Source organism: Tribolium castaneum, chromosome 3 (genome assembly GCF_031307605.1).
Source record: "Tribolium castaneum strain GA2 chromosome 3, icTriCast1.1, whole genome shotgun sequence".
In the NCBI taxonomy this organism is placed as follows: domain Eukaryota; kingdom Metazoa; phylum Arthropoda; class Insecta; order Coleoptera; family Tenebrionidae; genus Tribolium; species Tribolium castaneum.
This window is the reverse complement of record NC_087396.1, coordinates 16548058-16570423: the sequence shown is the minus strand read 5'-3', so window position 1 is coordinate 16570423 and position 22366 is coordinate 16548058. Positions and strand designations below refer to the sequence as shown.

General features: G+C 35.5%; 3 protein-coding genes across 6 annotated transcripts; 2 read left to right on the top strand and 1 right to left on the bottom strand.

The window, feature by feature from the left end:
• The first annotated feature begins 264 nt into the window (after window positions 1–264).
• On the top strand, window positions 265–5919 carry MED16 (Mediator complex subunit 16). 2 transcript variants are annotated; one of them, XM_008197365.3, is made up of 11 exons: window positions 278–468; window positions 517–660; window positions 706–1154; window positions 1204–1356; window positions 1402–1598; window positions 1649–2190; window positions 3978–4117; window positions 4169–4546; window positions 5373–5482; window positions 5531–5739; window positions 5788–5919. In XM_008197365.3, the coding sequence occupies exons 1-11, from the start codon at window positions 395–397 to the stop codon at window positions 5822–5824; spliced, it is 2433 nt and encodes an 810-aa protein (XP_008195587.2). In that variant the 5' UTR covers window positions 278–394; the 3' UTR covers window positions 5825–5919. The 2 variants fall into 2 exon arrangements, with proteins under 2 accessions (XP_008195588.2, XP_008195587.2); XM_008197366.3 differs by lacking the exons at window positions 5373–5482; window positions 5531–5739; window positions 5788–5919 and adding an exon at window positions 4979–5354 and having other exon boundaries at window positions 265–468.
• An 82-nt stretch (window positions 5920–6001) lies between these two features.
• On the top strand, window positions 6002–14738 carry LOC657738 (transcriptional regulator ATRX homolog). Of its 3 annotated transcripts, XM_015981932.2 has the most exons (21): window positions 6002–6234; window positions 6287–7220; window positions 8137–8389; window positions 8439–8495; window positions 8549–8599; window positions 8660–8710; window positions 8764–8814; window positions 8866–9015; window positions 9062–9195; window positions 9260–9298; window positions 9414–9990; window positions 10045–10926; window positions 10979–11141; window positions 11192–11360; window positions 13146–13364; window positions 13419–13712; window positions 13765–13976; window positions 14033–14062; window positions 14128–14279; window positions 14329–14486; window positions 14534–14738. In XM_015981932.2, exons 2-21 carry the CDS (start codon window positions 6304–6306, stop codon window positions 14625–14627), a joined length of 4653 nt encoding a protein of 1550 aa, XP_015837418.2. In that variant the 5' UTR covers window positions 6002–6234; window positions 6287–6303; the 3' UTR covers window positions 14628–14738. The 3 variants fall into 3 exon arrangements, with proteins under 3 accessions (XP_015837418.2, XP_015837419.2, XP_008195590.2); XM_015981933.2 differs by lacking the exon at window positions 9260–9298; XM_008197368.3 differs by lacking the exon at window positions 14033–14062.
• Window positions 14724–16150, bottom strand: LOC657817 (uncharacterized protein). Its single transcript, XM_008197367.3, has one exon. It carries the CDS (start codon window positions 16122–16124, stop codon window positions 14736–14738), a length of 1389 nt encoding a protein of 462 aa, XP_008195589.3. The 5' UTR covers window positions 16125–16150; the 3' UTR covers window positions 14724–14735.
• Window positions 16151–22366: the final 6216 nt, after the last annotated feature.

Sequence of the window (22366 nt, the reverse complement as noted above, 5' to 3'; positions counted from 1 at the left end):
GGAACTGAAATAAGACATCCAGTATTTAAACACCAATATCCAATTAAACTCCGCCCAGGTGGGTACTTCTCGTATTTGGATACTTTTATGTTGTCCCTCGTAACGTTGGCAATGTTTCGCGCGCAACCAGTATTGCATCTCCCGAGAATGTACACTCATGAGAATTCTCTACTAATCGCTAACCTTTTATTTTTTTTTCTATCCATCAAACCTAAACTCAGAGCTTACACAATTCGAACAACACTTCGTAATTTACTTTTGTGAGCAATTTTATGAGAATAGAAGATTTCTCGTCAGCGTACATTCACGCGTATGCCCGACAGCTGTCAGGTGTCAAAAATCTGCCAATTCAGTAAAGTTTTAAAAAGATGCTTCATTAGATAAATACCGAAAAATGGACCATATTTTCACCATTAATAAGAAAATAAATAAATCGGTGGACACCAGCAAGCATCTATCATTCACCAAGTACCGCCCAAACGAAAGTTAACCATTTACCAACCGTTTGAATTCCAGACTCGAGAAGTCAACCTTATGCTCGATTTCAAGCTCCAACGTTGTTGCTTTCAGCACGGAATGCAATATCGAAGAAGCGGGTTCCCTCTTTTGGAACTCTAATGTCTACGTCTGCGATTTAAACAGTCCCTGGCAGGTCCACAAGTACGTCCCCAAAAACACTTTCCTGTATTAAACCTCCATTTCCAGAATATTATCAAACTCTTCCCCCATTTCGGTGCTCCAGTGGGACTTTACGGGCGACCTTCTGCTAGTCGCGGACGAAAACGGCTCGATAAAAATTTACAAAGCTAAAGACCACATCCTAAATGACTGGACCCTTGTCCTCCAGACTGTCCTAGAAGGGGAGCACATTCTGTCAGCGGCGTTTTTCCACTCGGGCAAGAAAATCTGCCTCAACTCTGAGAAAAAAGACAGCGCTTTGTACACGGAAAAGTTTCACCATGTCAAGTTTGCCTGCTCTGTTAAACAGTTTGGGGGGCGCCCTGCCAGTGGGGCCCTGCTACTCACAACGACGGGAATGTTGTGCTCGATTTTACTCCCCCAAAGCACGAGCCAGGTCGCAATGGTCATGGCGACAGAAAGCCTGGCCCCTACTAGGATTTTTATCAAAGCTGCTGATATTTGCTATGGCAAAAGTAGGTTTTTTACAAAATCATTTAAACACCAAATAATGTTATTGTGTAGACGGTCATTTTTTGCTCGCTGTGAGTAACGGAGACTTATCAATGCCTATTCAGTGTTATAAAGTCTCTGTCAGGAAAGCTGAAGATAAGTGTGTCATCACAAGCCAGTCTTTACTCAGTTTTTTTCTATTTGAGGCGCCTAAGGAAGCATTAAGTAACAAACTGAGTCATTTAAGCCGTTGTTTAACGTTTGTTTTAGTGGAACAAGTTTCCAAAGAAAAAAATTGCCACATAAGTCATATCAAATGGATAATGAGAGAGGACGCAGATTCGGTGGTTGTTTCAGCCACTAGTGATAAAATAAGCTGTTTGCAAGTGTGGGAATTGAGAGAGAAGGCTTTGCCGGTTCACAAATCACTAGGAAAATCTGAAACTCCCCAGTTTTTTAACACTGTCGTACGTCTATTATCTCATCATGTGATAATCGATACTTACTTATTTTTTAGTTGTGGCAATACCAGTGCCACTTCCAGTATAACAGCAAGGTCACTTCACTAGCTACAAGTAAACTAAGTCTATTAAATAATGTTTCAAGTGGTTATGTCGTGGCCACATTTGCCGACAATTCCATCCATTGCCTCTACAGAGACACTCTAAAACATTTGGTCAGCACCACTTTGACCATTTGTCCGCGTTATTTTGACGAACCTCTCGCCAGATACCCCAAAACTAGCATCAAAATCTCAAACATTGACATGTCCTGGCTCGGCAATATTTTACTCGTGATTGATTCAGACGATAGTCTGCATATGTTTAAGTTACCGCCCCAAATCGACAGCTCAACGCCTCTAAGTGTACCTTACTGTACCACGATTTTAGAGTATTGCATGATGAGCGGTTTTGATTGGTTAGACTTGTTGCTAGTGTTAAGACCTGGAATGTTGGACGCGATATGTGACCGACTCACCGAAAGTTTTAATCGCCAGCCCTCGGCAGTGCAACAGTTTTTCTACGTGCAGTATTTGTGCATGAAAATATCGCTATGCAGGTAGGTTCCTAGTTTACCGACATTGGGTGACAAAATTTTATTATTTAATTATTGTTTTAAATAGAAAGCTTATGATTTTACTGTATTTTTGTATTATGCGAGATATTTTAAGGAGTTTTTACCAGTTTTTTTATAGCAAAGTTAACAGTTTTTGTAATATTTATATTTTTTTGATTTGCACCTTCTTTTTCAAAAATCGAAGTTCCTGTAGAGTATTTCAAAGAAAATGATTAGATTTTTTTCAAATTTTAAATTCCGTAAAGAGTGACAAACTCTAAATTTGAAAGATTACGTTTGAAGAAATTCAACTACTTAAAACACAATTTTGCCAAATTGATTCTTTCTTTACTAAATGAAGAAAAAAACTACCAGTAATTTTGCATCGAGCCAACTATAACCACCATAATATTTTTCAAGTTATTTATAAAGCTTAGGGTTACATTAAAAAAAATGAGATGTTCCCAAACGTAACTTTAAAATGTTTTTTTTAACTTTTTTGAAAACACCAATAAGGGAATAAAGCTTTCTCTTCTAAATGCCCAAATACGATTTCGAAATATTATAAATGACAATGTTGTCGATTTTTGAAAGGGAAGGTGCAAATCTAAACAGTTTTAAAAAAATATAAATACATATCTAGAAAACAAAAGGAAACATAAACACAAAATATTTGAGAAAAATTTGAGTAGCCAAAAAAAAGCAATAAAGAATATAGCTTTTCACTAAAAAAAATGTTTCCAATTTCTGTATAAGCGGAAGTGCCACCACCTTGAAAATATTTTGATACCTGACTAAACAAATTTTTTGATGAATATTGTTATTGGAACCGGAAACACTTTTAATGTGTGCTTTAGGCGCAACACCTCGAATTTTGCGAGTAAAATTCATCTTCCGATATCTGAACAAGCTGAAATTTTGCATACACACGTAATTTCTGTGACATTGCAGTAGTCTTTAAGTTTATAATTTAGATAATTTAGAAGTAATTAGCAATTGTCTGTACTACTACCTTCGGATATCTAAAAGTTAGGATTTTATGTCTGTGGTTACGATATGAAACGATGTGCAAATAAAGCGTTCCCGTCCTTGCCAGAGAGCGCTCTTTTTGCATTTCCGTATAAGTTTTGAGAGCAAAAAAAATGGTTGTATTTGTTTAACGGTAATCATATAGTAAACAAAAAATGCAGCCAGATAGTAAGACATAAACATAATACAAAAAATTTAATTCATAACTCGAAGCGACAATTTTTTGCACACCGTCGCATATTTATCAAAATATGGTTCGAGATACAAAATAAGTTGTAGAAAATTAAGTTTCTTATAAAAAAAAGTGCGCTATCTTCTGTAGTTTAGGTATAAATTAACTTTATGTTACTTGACCACCGGTAAAATGAAACGAATCCTTCGCTTCAACGTGTTTGAAATTCTTTAGGGCCTAAACCGTTGACAATGGAGATATTATCGTCTCGCTGACTTTTTTAAAGGAAATTTAATTCTCTACATTTTTTTTAACATTTTTCTTGAATCTAACCGTATCCACAACGTTTTGAAAAACGGGACGAAGCGCATATTTTAAATTTTAAATAATTTTTTTCTCATGTTTCTTAGTCGTCACTTTCTTAGTTTGTGAACCTCAACACTTTTGCATTGTTTTCCAAGTAATTAGTGAATTGGTTAGATTCAAATTAATTTAAAACGATTTGGCTCCGAGACGGTATAAAATCTAGCGTTTTTGTATCTCATTTACTAATCTTCTAAGTTATAGTCTGTATTTATCTGGATTTCAGGTTGAGCGTTCAAGGCCAAGTGAAGGCTCACGATCTGGCTCAATTCCTGATGCTTCACAGCATATCTACAGCCTTTAAAAGCCTTCTAAGACCAAGCGAGATGAGCAGTCATGACAAAAGTCCAGCTGATTCCTTAGCAAGTCAGTAAATCATTCAGATTAAAATTTGATTTCTAACTTTGTAATTGTTAGATGTAATTGCGGAAGGACAAACCGACGTGGATAAGGTTTTGATGCATCTCGAGGCGAAAGAATTCACCGTTGAACCCTCAACTCTCCAAAGTTTGCAACAACTCATCCAATGGGTGGCCGACTTGGCTCTCAATTTATTGGTCAAATTGCCAGATAGTCGTCCTTCCATGGGAAAGGTGTACGAGTTGTTGCGCGATGTCAAAGCGTTGAATATGTTGAGAGAAATGCTGGTTTTGATCCGAATCTGGGGGCTTTTGAGACCCGCTTGTCTCCCAGTTTTTATCAAATCGGATGGAAGTTTGGACGTTTTGGCTCTTCTGTTCCGACTATTAAGCCGATTGGTCCAAAACGTGAACGAACCAGATGATACTTTAATTGGTAAGTAACGAACAGACTTGAGCGCATTTATCAGAACAGGAAGTGCGATAACTGCTTCCTCTCAATTTTTTGTCCGTTATTTATTCCGGTTTTAAACTTTCAAACGAAATGTCGATGTTTTGTGCCAATTTCTTCCCGAAAAATTACAACACCAATGAGAATCTTTCAGAACCGTTCAAGTTCATCGGTTTGCCGCTTTATTGTGTTTTATTATTTATTCTGTACTGGTTCCTTTACTGTCCTCTAATGTTCGTCAAAGTGTCACATTTGAGTCGTTACTCAGATTGGCCGACAGAATGGCCGTATTATTTTTGGCTTGTGGCGCTAGTTGTTTTTATAATTCTGGTATCAATATTGGTGGTGTTATGGAAAATAGCACCCAAAAACAAAAATCACTTATTTGAAGTTAATTTCATTGACGATGAAAAACAGAAAACTGTGGAAGAACAAACGTCGCTTATTATTTGTGACGAAAAGAAGAAACTTGAAGAAAGTGCTACACAAATGGAGGATGAAAAAATCGCGACACCGCTAACACCGCTGACCCCGCGCGAGTTGTTTTTCTACGATTTGATCGAAAGTGCCAATAAATCATTCAATTCTTCAAAGACCATTGAACAAAATCGCACAAGTGCCGGAGACAAGTCCCAAGAGTTTTTTATTGCAAATGTTTCGCCAACGAGGACTTGTGTTTCGAACGTTTTCCTGTTTGTTAACCCCGGTGACGACCCAAAACCAGACACGATTCAAGAAACTTGCTCTTTGTAATAATATAAATAAATAAAATATTTTGTATATTTTGTGTGAATTTGGTGATTATTTTTAGACGAATGTTGCCTCCTTCCTAGTCAAGTCCAAATTCAGCTTTTCCAGCCGAGCAATAATAGGGCCGTTTTGGCGTCCCCACAACTCGTCCAACAAATTCTACCGTTACAGGTGTGTTCGTGTTGAATTGTTATTTTTCTCTATTTTGGTTAATTGTAGTTGGAGTATAACAACGACCCTGAATGTCTCATGTCTTCGACCGACTCGGGGGCGACTCAGACAGTTGACTCAATCAGGCATTTGTATCTGGGGCGCACTCCTAGGGCTATTAAACAGTGTGTTAGGTGTGGGGGCTCTGCAGGGACGATTCCGGTGACCCGGACTGCAGCAATACGCGCGTGGGACCAGCGGTGGCTCCGCTCATGCCAGTAATTATTAATTGAAGTAAAAAAAAATGTTTTGAGGGATTGTTACAGGTGTGGAGGCCTCTGGAGGATGCAAGTTTACACATGAATTTGAGGCATCGCAAATGTGGTACTGATTGTGTAAGAGGTTGAAAATGATTTAATTTTATATGAACGACTTGTATAAATAAAGATGTAAGGATGTTTTGAGTTTTGTTGGTAGCCAAAGTTTGAATAATTTGGGGAGTTTCAATCTTATTGGTCGGGTTGGCCATCCTGCGAAAAAATCAAATTTGTTGACGTTTGTGCGGAATGCTAATGGCCGTCAGTTTATTGTTTGATTTGTTGGATTAGATGAAAAAATGGTAAAATGCCGCATTGATTTAAAACTAAATCGCTTTAAAGATGATTCGGCGGCTTAGCAAGTCCTTGTAAAAGTGTTGTGTATGTGGCTGTGTCAATATTATTGTCAGACTGTACAGGCGGGAAACGACTCAATACTATTCGGTAAAATTTAGGGTAAACTTTCGTTAATTTTTAATTAACATTTTCATCAATTGTGAGTTCCCAGGTTTAGTCCTGCAAAAGATGTCGAGAGAATCTTTAAACGAAGTGTTAGAGAAGTTCGCTCAAGTGACAGCAATTTTAGTTGAGACTTCTAAAATTAAAGAACAGTTAGACAGATCTGCAAGCGACGAAAAACTGCAAGTGATTATTGAGCAGACTGAAGTGCAAGTCAACAGTTTAGTGAAACACGCAACTTCCGTTAAGGAATTGTTTGACAAAAATATGAAAACGTCTGAGAAACTCCTGGTAAATGGAGTTGACATAAACAAAAACTCTGAAACGAACGGTAATGATTCAAGCCAGCCTTCGAACGGTGAAAATTCGCCGCAAATAAAGCCCCTCATTAAATTAGTCGATATTAACAAATTAGTGGAGCCTAGACCTCAGATTAAGACAGATCCTAGGGAAAAACTTGAAAAAACTGTGAGATTTGATGACACTGTTGTGCTGATAACTAGCTCCGATGAAGACAAACAGAAAGACTCACCTCTCATTGAAAGTGTTGGGAAGAGGAAAGCTGCAGCTAGAACTATCAAAAAGACAAGACAGTCGTTGCAAGTTGGAACAAGCTCAAGTTCAGAGTCCAGTGATGACACGGACTTCATTGTCTTAAAACCCACGAAAAGTAAAACTGCATCCGTGAATAGAATCAGAAAGAAGAAAACTGAATTTATGAACAAGACCGTGCCTGATACTGATACCGACAGTTCTGATGATGACGATTTAGAAACAATTAAAAGCAGAAATAGCAAAAATAAAAAGAAGTCGAAGAAAGTTGAAGAACAGAAGTCAAGTGATGAAGAAAGTGACGAGCCTTTTGTGGACTGGAAAAACGACCCCAAATTTAACTTAAAGTGCTACGTCAAGCTCATTAGAATTCCCTGTGAAAAACTCAAAGAACATTATTTAGGAAACTTGGAACTGTTGGAAATTAAAAGGTACGATTAGCCCATCACTGAAGGTTAAAGTATAAAGGGGCTATTTGCCTAAAACTAAATTTTACGCCTTTTTACACCGCCAAAGTTTTATTTCGAAAAATGCTTTTGATTTACAATTATGTTGGCTAGGGTTTACGAAATTAAAACATTAAATATACATTTGTTAAACAAGAAAGCAGCTAGTTTCAGTTAGAATTAAGTTAAATGTAGATGTCCTGTTTTATCCAGAAATTTTGATCATCATACTTTTTGAAATAAAAAAACATACAAAAGGTTCATTTATTTTTAACTAATTTTAGATAAGTTTTTATTATCATGCAATACCAAATTAATTAGACGTACCCCCTTAAACTACAACTAAATTTTATAAACCTCGTACACAACTTCTTTAGCAACAACTAACTTGAAATTTAAAAAAAATACGAATATGTTAAGTATATTTTAATTAAACGTTAATAAAATACGGGGTGATTCAAACGTGGGGGACAAACTCTCGTGTGATGATAAAAGACGTTCAGTTGCAATGTTGCAAAAGTTGGCGTTTGAACTAAAGTCAAAAAAAAGATGTGAAGCACCAAAAACTTAAATTAAAAATTTAACTTTGAAGAGCTATATCGCGTAAAAAAAGGCTGAAACAATTTTTTGTCATTGGTACTTTTATTTCAATTTGGTGTCCTTAATCAGCACACGAGAGGTTGTCCGGTACGTTTGAATCAGCCTGTAGATTAAATTTGTGAAAAGTCAATTTTCAAAAAAATGTTACGTCGCCCCTTTGTTCACTTAGCCCTTCAATTATTTATTTATTGTTTTTACGATTGGGATTTAGAACCAAAATAACAAACTTCCTTTTTGTGAAGTTCGTTATTTTAAACTCAATATAAGGAGGAAATTAAATATAAAAAATCTAATTTCATAGATTGACAGACTTGAACTCGTTAAATAAAAAAAGAAGAAGATCAAGTTCAGATAATTCAGCTTGTAGTGAAAATCAAAATAGTAAAAAAAGAAAAAGGAAAAACACTAAAAGCAAAGAGAATCCCGAAAAAGACAGCTCTGAGTCTACTGCTTCTGACCTTGATGAAGAGATAAATCCTAGTCCTGTATCTGAAGTTGAGAAGAACCAGGATTTGGCTGTTGGAAATTCGGAAGAAATGGCTGAAGACGCTCTTGTATTCTTAAAATACGTGTGGTTTTTGCTTTTCTAATATTTTGTTTTAGAATTTGCTTAATTCGGATAAAGACGATAGTGATGATAAAGAGGAGGCTCCAGAAGAGGTATTTTTTTGTTTGCGTCAAATGTTGTATTTAATTTTGTTGAAATATTACAGAATTCTGAAAATTCCGACAAGGAGAAGAATGGCAAAGAGACTGCAGAAAAGGTGAGTTTCTTGTCTGTAAAATTATTAATTACATTCTAATATAATTAAATTATTGTACAGAACTTAGAAAATGAGGAAAGTGTTGAACGTCCTGAAAATGTCCCAGATAAGGTAACAATAATGGTTTAGGAATAATTTTTATAAAAAAAATCTTACAATTTCAGGATCCTTTAGAAATTGCAAATAATAGTGAAAACGTAGATAAACCAGATGAGGTATTTATTGTTATCTGTATTGTACTATTTGGTCTTAATATTTGAATTCAGGCATCCGAGAAAGATCCCACAATTGAAACAAACGAAAATGAGCAAGATAATACGGAAAAAAACGATAATGGTAGCGAAAAAACTAACGACGACCAGTCAGAAAAAGAAGCCAACGATAAATCCGACGAGGGCTCAAAATCGGATGAAAACGTGAGTTCGACTACTTGCAAGACGAAACACATAAATTTCCTTTCAGAAAGTTGAAGAAAAATCGAAAAAGCGTTGGCGCAAGGATAAACTCCTTACTTCCAAGCTATCAAGCAGTGACTCCGAAGAAGAGTTTGCGAAATTTTGCAGAAAAAAAGAAAAAATGAATGAGGAAGTTGCCAGGTATGTTTACATTTACCCGTCTAAATTTGAAATGAATACTAAATTTTTTGTAATCATTATGCAGCGATGACGAGCCAAAGCTCCCCAAGGACAAAAAAAAGAGGTAAAAGACCGTCTTTAGTGGGATGCTTTTTTATTTCTTTAACATTGGCGTTGGTTTCACTTAACTAAAACCCACTTTATTTCTCTGACCCACAAATTGACTAATCGTGTTTCAGGATAATGAAAAAGCGCCTGAAGAAAGCGATTTTGTCAGACTCTGACTCTGATAAAAAAGACAGCGGTGACGACTTTCAGCAGAAATCTAGCAGTTCGTCCTCAGACTCGGACGAAGAGGACGACAATAAGAAAGAGGAGAAGCCAAAACCGGCACGAAAACGAGTAAAACGCGTAAGAGACAGTAGCGATGATGACGATGAAGAAAAATCAACACGAAAACAAATCCGAAACATTTGGGGGCGAGACTCCCTCGCTGAAAGCACGAAACAGGCCGAAGCTGAAGAAAGGGAACGAAAGGCCCGAATTGCCGAAAAACAGAAGAAGTACAACCAAATCTACGAATTCAGTTCGCAACTGAACGCGAAAGTTGATAAAGTCGTTCTTGACTTTGACGAAGAGAACCAGAAAGAATTGCTAAAAGTCGACGATAGTTTAGTCTCGAAATTGAAGCCGCACCAAGCCAGTGGCGTCCAGTTCATGTGGGACGCATGCTTCGAGTCCTTGGAACGGGCGAAAAGCACCAAAGGCTCGGGTTGCATCCTGGCACATTGTATGGGTCTCGGAAAAACGTTACAGGTTTCTACATTACCGATTTTTTTTATTCAAAAAATTAAAAACGAAAAATTGTAGGTCATAACCTTGAGTCACACTTTACTAATCAACAGCGAGAAAACAAACGTGAAAAAAGTGCTAGTCGTGAGCCCCCTGAACACGGTCCTGAATTGGGTCAGCGAGTTCAAGCAGTGGCTACCTGATTGTGAGGAGTATGACGTCTACGAATTGGTCTCTTTCAAGCAAAATTACGAACGGCAGTATCAAGTAAAAACCTGGCACGATCACGGCGGTGTTTTAATCATTGGTTACGACATGTTTCGTAATTTAAGTAATCCGGATAATAAACGGTTGAGCAAAAAAATGCGGGCCGCCTTTCAGGAAGCCTTGGTTGATCCAGGCCCGGATTTGGTGATTTGTGACGAAGGCCACTTGCTCAAAAACGAGAAGACTAACACAAGTATTGCAATGAATCGGTTGAAAACGTTGCGAAGGATTGTCTTGACCGGGACGCCGCTGCAGAATAATTTGAAAGAGTATTTCTGCATGGTGCAGTTCGTGAAACCGAATTTGTTGGGGACGTATAAAGAATATTTGAATCGGTTTGTTAACCCCATCACTAATGGGCAATACACGGATTCAACCCCGCACGATATTCAAATTATGCGTAAAAGGTCGCACGTTTTGCACAAGATGTTGGATGGTGTCGTCCAAAGACGAGACTACTCAGTGTTGGAGCCGTACTTGCCACCGAAACACGAATATGTACTATTTTTGAGTCTCACTGAGACACAGATCAAGTTATACCAACATTACATGGACCGTTTTGCGCGAAGTGGGGACGGTTCGAACCGTACGTCGTTCTTGTTTGTCGATTTTCAGGCCTTGCAAAGGATTTGCACCCATCCGAGGGTGCTCCTTGACAAGAGTATTGAAATGAAGTTGGCCAAGGAAAAACGGGTAAATTGGTGATACTTATCAGATTATAGTAACCGACTAAATTTTACTATAGGATGATGAATCGGAAGAGTCGGAAGGTTCGTTGAAAGATTTTATCAATGATGACGACGAAGAGGAAGAGTCTACGGGATCGTCAAATTCGAGTTCGGACGAAGGAGGTGAGAAAAAGAGTGCAGCGCCGAGGAAACGCGTTACGAGAGCTGCCGCCGCGTTAGGTAAAATTCACGGTTTTTTAAATTTGCGGTTGCAATTTACTTGATTTCAGCAAAAGAGAATGGGGAGCCGGAAGAAATTATCACTCTTGAAGACACCGTGGAAAAAGAGTGGTGGCAGGAATATTGCGACGGTGATGAACTGAACAATATTGCGCACAGTTCGAAGCTGTTTCTGTTATTTGAGATTCTCAAAGAGTGTGAACAAATAGGGGACAAAGTGTAAGTAACTTCTTGTAAATTGGCTTCATTGTGTTTCCCAACCGGTGGTTCGCGAATCCCCAGGAGTTCGCCAAAAAAAGTATTGTTATGGCGGAATTTTAAATGGCTAACGTAAAAAATTATAAAATGATAAATTTCAATAAACTTAACAGACAAAATTCGCAGCAGCTCATTGTCTCCGTGGGTTACAAATTGTGTTTCTAGAAATTAATTATGTTTTCATGTTGAAGACTCATCAAAATTTGGTCTTCTGTGGATTCTAGATACACTTCTGTTTGTTAAGCGCGTTATTATCGAACATCTGAAGAATATTATGGACAAAAATAAGCTTTTACTACAAAAAATTTAATGAAAAAGGACACTTCTACTGAAATAAGTTATTCGTCGAAGGAAACAATCAGATTTTATGAATACTGGCTATCTAATTTATTTGAACTGAAATGGGCTTGAAGTTGAAGCAAGAAGTTAATAATTCTAAATTGATATTTTTTTAACACTGTCGCATATTTATGAAAACGCTGGGAATGTGATTGAAGATACAAAAAAGTGTAAGAAACAGTTTTGGTGAATTTAATTTCCTATAAAAATGTCCGTGACACATTTTTATGGTTAGTAATAAAGCGATCAGTAATAAATTCGATTTTGTAAAAAATAATAAATGATCAGTATTTAGAATAATTAATTTTTGCAAAGAAAAAATTTAAATGACAAGTAAACCACGCACAGTATTTTATTAAAATTTGCCTAGTAAAAAAATCGTATATGCACAGTATCTAGTTTCAGTTTGCAGTTTAAACAATAAACTCTCAGTAGCTAGCTTGCAGGCTGAACTAAAAGGACACATACCTCTTAAACGATTAAACTCGAAAACGTAAAACTCGAAATGTGGAATTCTACACTCTCTAGTTTTGAGATGCTATTATTTACTGTGCATTTATTATTTTTACTTTGCATCTATCATTTTTACTGTGCATTTATTATTGTTACTGTGCAGTTATTATTTTTACTGTGCATTTATTATTTTTACTGTGCATTTAATTTGTAACGTTTTTTTTTATCTTCTACAGTTTAGGTACAAATTAACATTCAATTTCTTGACCATCGGTAAAATTAAACGAATCCGTCGCTTCGGCATGTTTAAAAGTGTTTGGGGTCTTAACCGTTGACGATAGAGATATAGTCTCGCGGATTTTTTAAAGGAATTTTTATTCTCTATAAATTCCTTCCAACATTTTTCTTGTATCTTTAACTGTATTCGTAGGGTCTTGAAAAAAAACAAACGAACGAAGCGCAAATTTTAAATCATTTTTTTCTTATATTACTTATAAAAATTTTAGTTGACAATTTTTCCCAGGGTAACAGCTGAACAGGCTGACTATTTATTCATTTTTTACCAAGTAAATAGTAAATTGGTTGGATCTAAATTAATTTAAAACACTCGAAGTGTCCTTATTTTTACTCTACCGTACTTCTTTTTTTGTCTTCAGAAAATCCTGCGATTTTGTATCTCGTTCAGTCTTCTAAATCATAATAGTCAGTATTTGAAGGAACATTTTACGAAAATTTGAATGTTGGTTCAAGCAAATTCGCGAACGTATTTTTGGCAATTTTAGGAAATTCAGGGGATTTTCATAACAAAATTTCAAAATTAAAATTTCAAAAGAAATTACAAAGAAGAGAATAAGAAACTCATTTCATAAGACCTTAAAGCAGATATTCTTTAAACAAAAATTCGTGCTTTAAGAATGTTTGGGGGTTATTATTTTTTGATTGTAATTTTTTCAGACTGGTATTTTCGCAGTCGCTTTATTCCCTCAACATAATCGAGTATTTCCTTGGACGGATTCACGACGCCACGCAGGCTGGCGAAACGGACTCCGTAGGGGCCTATAGTGGGTCTTGGTGTGTCGGATTGGATTATTTTAGGTTAGACGGCTCATCATCGTGTGACAGTCGTAGCATGTGGTGTAGAACTTTCAACAACCCCACAAACACCCGAGCTAGGTAAGACGCAGACCGCAGACTGAACAAAACAAAAAAAACGCTTATTCGTTTTAGATTATTTTTAATTTCTACCAAAGCCGGCGGTTTAGGTATTAATTTGGTCGCCGCCAACCGTGTTATTATTTTCGATGTCTCATGGAACCCCTCACACGATATTCAGAGCATATACAGGGTGTATCGGTTTGGGCAAACGAAACCGTGCTACATTTATCGTTTCGTGACTTTGGGCACAATGGAAATGAAAATTTACGAGAGACAGGTTACGAAACAAGCGATTTCCAAACGTGTTATCGATGAACAACAAATTGACCGACACTACAATCAGAATGATCTCGCAGAATTATACAAGTGAGTTACTTAACACATTTTTGAAATAATTCGTGATTAATTTTTTTTAAAGATTTGACCCAAAACCGGGTGACAGACCAATCCCGCTTGTACCAAAAGATGTACTCCTAGGAGAACTCCTACAGAAGTTTGATCGGATTTACAAATACCACGAACATCAAACGCTACTTGAAAATAAGGAAGAGGAGGGTCTTAATGAGGAAGAGCGTAAAGCAGCGTGGGAGGAGTTCGAAAATGAGAAGAAACAAAGACACAATTATTTGGGTAACTATCTTATGAATTAAATCCTCAGTTTGTGCAATATTTTTTTACCAAAATAGCAGGTCTTTCAGACATTGATGCCTTTTTCGGTAATTAATTACGCAATTTGTTTGTATTTTTGTAAACGTATTTGTTATTTTGTGTTCACTTTCAGGTAACACTTATTTGCGCGCCGCTAATGTCCAACTGGCTTTGGCCAATTTGTTAAGAAAAGAGAATCCGGCTTGGACCGAAATGCAAATAAAAGAAATGTTGCCTATTTTACAAGCCCAGATGCAGGAACAAGTCACGCGGGGCGACCTGACTGTACTATTTTTTACACTTTGTTTTCACTTTCAAATAATTTCGATTCCAGTTGTACAAACAAGTCCAGCATGAAGTACAAATGATCCAAGCCATCCAAAACCAGAGACTCAAAGAACAGTTCTACCAACAGCAAGCCTTAAGGATGCTACAACAACAAAAAATGCCTCAGCAACTGGCAGCAGCTATGAACTATCACAACGCGGCTACGTGAGTAAAAATTCACGTTTTATTTTTTTTTGAGTATTTTGTTTTAGTTGGTTGGAGCAGTACATGAATCAGATGCCTGGCACGAGTCGCCAACCCCCACAGGCGGTTAACCCGAACGACGTTATAGATTTAAATGATTAGTTTTAAGATTTCGTCATATGTTGTGGTAGATATCTCATAGTCCAAAATTTTGTACATAGTTTTGTTTTGTTATTTATCTATTTAAAAGAATAAAAATTAATTTGTACACTATTGTTTATTTCTCTTTTTCTCGGATAATACATTTAAGATATTGGGTACTTGTTTGAGCAGGTCTTCTGCGGAGATTTTATATTCTTGGTCCGCCCAGTAGTTTCGTAATTCCGTTAAGACTAGGCCCATTTTTCGGCCACTTTCAACGCCGACTTCTTTAAGCATATTTCCGGTTACCGGAAATTTGGGAATTGTCCAGTTCTGAAATTCCTCCAAGTGGGGAGAATTGATGTATTTTAAAACCTCAACCACGTATTGGAATACATTTTTGTTGTTGATTTTTAAAACTAATTGTTGGTAAGGCATTAGGGGTTTTACGTGGGGCTTGGGGGCCCGATGTTCGGTAATAAAAAGGGCCAAGTCTCGCTCGAAAACTGACAATTTTAGCCGTGAATTTAACGCAACGGCGTCGTCTTGATTACGCAAAGTGGCACATAAGAGAGTAATCGGGTGTAATTTTAAGTGACCACAATTTTGCCAAACTTTTTTCAATTCCTCGACATTCGGACGTTCTGGCAACCCTATGTAAGAGCTAAGCCCACAGTCTATTATTTTAATCAACAAATCACCGGCAAAATTGCCTTCTAGTATTTTCCTCAATTCCATCCAAATCCTCTCTCCCGAGATATTCCCCAACCCCTCCTTATTCGCCCTAATCGCATTCAAAGTCCCCTCTTCGTGTTTATCCGCTTCCTTCGCAATTCTCCCATAAAATCGAAAATACCTCAAAATCCTCAAATAATCTTCCCTGATCCTCGTCGCAGCGTCCCCCACGAATTGGACTTTATGCGCCTTCAAGTCCTCATAACCGTAGAAATAATCATAAAGGGCCCCCTCAAAATCCAGGAACATCGAGTTTATGGTCAAATCCCTCCTCAACGCATCCAGCAACCAGTCCGTTGTGAACTGCACCTCGGCCCGCCTTCCATCCGTCACCACATCGATCCTCAAAGTAGTCACCTCAAAATTTTCCTTATCGTTGATTCTCGGCGTTATCGTCCCATGTTTTTCCCCATTCATATTGATCATCCTCACATTTTCCGCTGTGAACATTTCCTTCATTTGAACGGGCGTCGCAGTTGTGGCAAAGTCCAGGTCTGTGGGGCGCAGCCCCGACAGCAAATCACGCACGGCCCCTCCAGCAATGCGAATTTCATAACCGTACCGTTTAAACATCGACGCAAGTGTCTTCAACTCGTCGGTGAAAAGCGAGTGGAAATCAGGCGAATCCAACTTGAAAATTACCGGGTTCTCCCGGCTTTTGGGTAAGGCCATTTTGCGCAAGTAATTCAAGCGCTCACCCTCTGAAAGGTCTGCGAGGGGTTTACTTGAGAAGAGTCGAGTGTTCCGGGCAAAGTGTAACACGCCCGGACGAACCAAAAACATAATTTGTGCCCCCTAAAAAGTGAGGTTATGCATTACGGTGACGATAGCACTTTGGAAAGAGCTAGCACCATGAAATTTCCAGCGGACCAGTCAAATCACGGATGTGCGTTTTCAGCACTTTGCGACGTTGCCACGTTTCTCACAAATTATAAGAAAATAAATTATTTACTCATTTTCTTTTAAAATTCAAGTGTATTGTTATTAAAAAAAATAAAGTAAATGCAATTTCAAACTTGTATCTTGTAAATAAGATAATTATTCGTTAATTTCTTCTTCAAAAACATTATTTGAAAAAAAAAGTTAATAGAACGACATACTAATTCAAACAGAGGGTTAGATGTCTTCCCAAACTTTTAGAGGGTTGAAATTTTCAAGAAAGGTAGAGTATTTAATGGGCTTTCATGTGGAATGGGTTAAATGCGTCGACAAAAAGAAATAGTACTAGAAAAAAATATTTAATATTATTAATAAAATGTTGACATATTTCAAACTAAGGGTTGGATGTCTTCCCAAACTTTTAGAGGGATGAAATTTTCAGGAAAGGTAGAGTATTTAATGGGCTTTCATGTGGAATGGGTTAAATGCGTCGACAAAAAAAATAGTACTAAAAAAAATATTTAATATTATTAATAAAAGGTTGACATATTTCAAACTAAGGGATGGATGTCTTCCCAAACTTTTAGAGGGATGAAATTTTCAGGAAAGGTAGAGTATTTAATGGGTTTTCATGTGGAATGGGTTAAATGCGTCGACAAAAAGAAATAGTACTAGAAAAAAATATTTAATATTATTAATAAAATGTTGACATATTTCAAACTAAGGGTTGGATGTCTTCCCAAACTTTTAGAGGGATGAAATTTTCAGGAAAGGTAGAGTATTTAATGGGCTTTCATGTGGAATGGGTTAAATGCGTCGACAAAAAAAATAGTACTAAAAAAAATATTTAATATTATTAATAAAAGGTTGACATATTTCAAACTAAGGGATGGATGTCTTCCCAAACTTTTAGAGGGATGAAATTTTCAGGAAAGGTAGAGTATTTAATGGGCTTTCATGTGGAATGGGTTAAATGCGTCGACAAAAAGAAATAGTACTAAAAAAAATATTTAATATTATTAATAAAAGGTTGACATATTTCAAACTAAGGGATGGATGTCTTCCCAAACTTTTAGAGGGATGAAATTTTCAGGAAAGGTAGAGTATTTAATGGGCTTTCATGTGGAATGGGTTAAATGCGTCGACAAAAAGAAATAGTACTAAAAAAATATTTAATATTATTAATAAAAGGTTGACATATTTCAAACTAAGGGATGGATGTCTTCCCAAACTTTTAGAGGGTTGAAATTTTCAGGAAAGGTAGAGTATTTAATGGGCTTTCATGTGGAATGGGTTAAATGCGTCGACAAAAAGAAATAGTACTAAAAAAAATATTTAATATTATTAATAAAATGTTGACATATTTCAAACTAAGGGTTGGATGTCTTCCCAAACTTTTAGAAGGTTGAAATTTTCAGGAAAGGTAGAGTATTTAATGGGCTTTCATGTGGAATGGGTTAAATGCGTCGACAAAAAGAAATAGTACTAGAAAAAAATATTTAATATTATTAATAAAATGTTGACATATTTCAAACTAAGGGTTGGATGTCTTCCCAAACTTTTACAGGGTTGAAATTTTCTCTTTCTTGGCAGCGATCTTGTGATAAGTATCTGGGTAATAATAATAAAATCACAATTCGTGCATTTTGATAAATTATAAATTTTTGAAGAACTGTTTTTCTCGTAGGTACCTTAAAACGAAAATTAGTTTATTAAAGTCGTGTTAATGAGCCCATCTTTACGAGATAAAAAGGTAAAAATGGTTTACCGATTATTTGGAAAACATTTATCTCGTAGATACCTTAAAACAAAAATTATTAGACAAATTGTTACACCTTTCTAGAGCTGCTGAATTCATCTTTGGAAAAGCTTAATATTTATTTCACAAAATAATGTGATAAATTTATGCAACAAAGCTATCTTTAATAGGTAATTTAAAAGTAATTTATACAGCGTGGTCCAGAACTCACTTCCCAGCGGAAATGTGCTGGTAGAAAAGCAATAGAGATGATAAAAATTCAAAAAAAGTAGGCCATTTATTTTTCATTTAAGTGATACAGAGGTTTCAAACTGACCAATCCCAGAAGCTCGCTTCCAGGTATAGGCAGGCATGTTACAAAGAACGAAAAATAATTCGAGTCCACACTTTTGTTATTCGTTCTACCTATTTTTGGAACAAGGCCTTCCGTGATTGATTACTTTCAAACGTTCTTTTCTGTCAAACGCAGAGAGTTAGTACTTTTTTGTAAAGGAACCTTAATTAGTTTTGTTCGAGTAATATTTACACAGTAAGAAAATACTAAAAATTAATTAATATTTAAGTAATATTAGTTACCTTATTTATGGAATGTCTTTAATAAATATTACTCGGTAAGCTCTCTCGCCGCGACAAGGCACTAATTCTGAGAGAGGAAACTTAAAATTAATTCTTATTTAAAAAAATATAAGCCATATCATGCAAGCACCGAACAAATAACTAAAAAATTGTGTAGTATTTCTAAAATTTCCAAAATTAAAATTACTAAAACAAATACATAATCTCCATTTTGCTCGTCCCCAGTTTTACTATCTGGAAATTTTAAAAATCTTGGATTTTATCTAATAAATAAGAACGAACGCCACTGTTACCTATGCAACATGCACTAATGCCCAAGCCTAGATAAACTAAAAATTACTGTGCTTCAACAATAAAAGCGGAGTAATACCGTATGATAGATTTAATTTCTAATAAACAGTGGCAATAGAAAACAAAAGTTTTAAAACTTTATAGCTTAGCTTCTAGCTAACACTTTTAACATTTGTTCTGTATGAAAATTATGAAATAATGAAGGCTTTACACTCAAATTTTGTAAGTAGTGTTCAGTTGTATCACAGATTCTTGTTATACACAAAAATCATGCTTTTGTGATGTAGTTCACCTCAAATTATGAACCTGCAACGTTGCCATTTTGGCAATAAGGTTTGTCCCCCCGTGTCCCACCGGTATAGGTAAACAAGTCAGTGTTTTCTCTACTACTTGTCACACAGTTTTAATAATTTTTTCAGTACGAACTATTTTCCTTTTGTCTGTTTTTTTCATTTTTGCCTCTCTGTGGTAAAAATAAATAAATAAATATGGGTATGGTGGTAATGTCATCACCCAAGTGTCAGAGTTTTCAGGTCGCATCGACAGCCTCTGACCAGACCTAACGGCCACTAATAGTGAACGGGACCGCGTCTTCTTCAAAAGACGAGTTAGTTGCGATGTTTTTGGCATGACATTATCCAGTCACCCTTCCAAGGAATGACCGGGGACAGTGTTGTTTAATTATGCAACTAACCCTTAGTGGCATTCAATGATAACTCCCTGTTGCAAAATTACGAAAATGCTAACATCGCATTTTACCGATTTTTTTTAATAAGGTTGATAAAATGTATTTTTTAGTTCTATATTTCTATAGTTTTGAAACAGAAAGTACATATTTCAAATCAGTGTAAAACAAGCTCAGCGCCACTTTTTGTGAATTAATGACAAATCTCATACAATTTATTAGACCAAAAATTGAAATTACACCCACGTTGTCATAATTTTTGTTTTCATAGCCACCACTTATTAAAAATTAGGTATAAGACAGGGTGATTCAAAAGTGCAGACACACTCTCGAATGGTGATAAACTGATAAAAGATGTTCAATTAAGCATAAAAATGAAGTCACTTTTTTTTCAAGCAACTTAATTTTTAATTAAAATTTTTTAATTTGTTTTCCTTAGCAACGGTATCGACTTTTGTTTCTTATGACGTTGAGTTTAATTTATTGTCGAATTTGCAAGTTTTTTAATTGTTTCGTACATCATAAGACATTAACTAGTGTTTTTTTTTCAACAGGTATCTGTTGCCAGAGGTGTCGTTTGTACTAACTAAAGTCAAAAAACATGATCTGAAACACCAAAAAATTAAAAGAAAAATTTAACTTTAAAGAACATTATCTTGTGAAAATAGGCTAATAGAATTTTTTGCCATAGGAACCTTCAATTCAGTTTGATGTCCTTTGACCTTTGACAGATGTCCTTTAACAGATTGTACGACACTTTTGAATCACCCGTATTGAATCATATGGTACAAAGAATAAAGAATAAAGAAATAAACTACAGGTTCTGATAATTTTGACAGGCAAAACATGTAAAATTTTCAGAAATATTAGAAGGAGCTAATCTTGGAGGTAGACAGTTTAGCATGATCCAGCGCTTACAGGAGTCGCACTCTACCCAATCTGTTGTCACATTTAAATTTAATTGCCCACAAATCAAACATCTATTTTCCATATCATCTGACATTTCTAATAACAAATTTCTTAAAATGATTCGAAATTCTTCTGGTTCATAACACGAATACAAATCTGGATTTTCCTCTTTTATAAATTTTTCTGCAAATAATAAAACATAAACACCGCAGTCGTAAGCATTTTTTTGAACAGGATGTTTAAAAATATTACATCTCCAATGCGTAAAAGAAAATCGCCTTGGTGCTCTAATTCCTAATAAAAATTTTTTTAAGTATGTTTCAGTTTGATTAAGGTTGCTTATTTTGAGTGGGTTAATGAAACTAAATGTTTTTTTATTAAAGTCTATTATCACAAAGCACCAATGGTTTTGATTTATTAACAAAGGCAACAACCAAATTCCTTCTAGTGTGTGAGTAAGTTTTGGACAAGTGTTTTCAAAAATTGATAATGTTTCATGCGTTGTGATGATACGAACAGTGTCTTTATGTTGATTTTTTGTATATAAAACATGAAGACTTATGTCCATAAGAAAATTTGATAGCCACATTTTTCTAAAATTTTTAAAATTTCCCAAAGTCTCGAAATCTTCAAGGTAAAGTTCTTTCATTGGATGAGCATTAGAATAATATCCTACAACGTAATTGACGCCTGAGTTTCCCAATGTATAATACCTGTCATCTCGAATTAAATTGTTATTATAAAAATCTACGTTTTTAATTTCTTTTACTTTGGAATTGAATTTTGAACGGGAAGGATGAATTTCGTTAATTGGTTTTTCAAAATATGACTTTTTCTTTTCGGATTTAATTTTTTTGTTCCAGTTTTCTTCTGATTCTAATCCTAAATCAATATTTTTTGTTTGTATCCGCTTTTTCTTTATGATAGCACATTGATTTTTATCTATATTAAGTGCACATTCTTTTGATTTACTCAAGACAACTTCTCGAACTACTCGAATAAATCTAGTACTTCGAAGTCTTAGTCCAGTTGGCTTCAAAATATTATTTTTCACCTGACAAAACCAATTTTCCACAGGCGCATTGCTAAATCTTCCAATACTATCACGATCACGTAAATTTGGATAAATATTTGACCAAAGAGGTAAAATTGGTAAATATTTTTTTAAAATGAGATCTAAAATCAGAGGATTGTAGAATATATTGATATTATCTGAATCTATTGCACTATTAATCATTTTCTTATCTTGTTCACATATTTTGAAAAAATGTCTATAAAACTTGCTTTTTTGATAAAGTGTATGGGGAATTTCGGTGTCCTCAGTTTCGGTTTCAGTTTCCTCATCTATGTCTTCTAGATCTTTACTATTATTTAATGTATCAAACATTTTGCTTATTACATTGCTTAATTTCCCATCGAGATCTAAAAATTCTTTTGAAGTAATTAAAACCATCTTTTTGAACCACTTCTCCACTTCAGGTAAAGATGTTTTCATAAAAACAGCTGCTATAGAATGTTTGAAAAATTTTTTTTGAGTTTTATTGCTACCGCAAATCTTGTTAATGTCATTTGTTATTAATTTCATAAAATGAGCGCAACATAATTTTAAAGTGATTTTTGGTCGAACAGTCGTTTCTGATGTTATATAATCGTATACAATATTTAAGTATACACTAATATCATCCATTTTATTCCACTGTGTGGTGATGGCGTTAATAAAAGCGAAACTAAAATCGGTAACCACATAAGAAAAAATGGGCCATTTTAGCTGTTTACTTTTAACAATAAATGATTCAAAAGCCTGTAACCATGAACCAATAGAATAACCATCATGTTCGGAAGTTATCATTTCGAAAACAGGACAAACAAGTTCTTTATCTTTGATGTGTACCACTCCAGCGTAATAATAAACACGTTTTTTCGTCT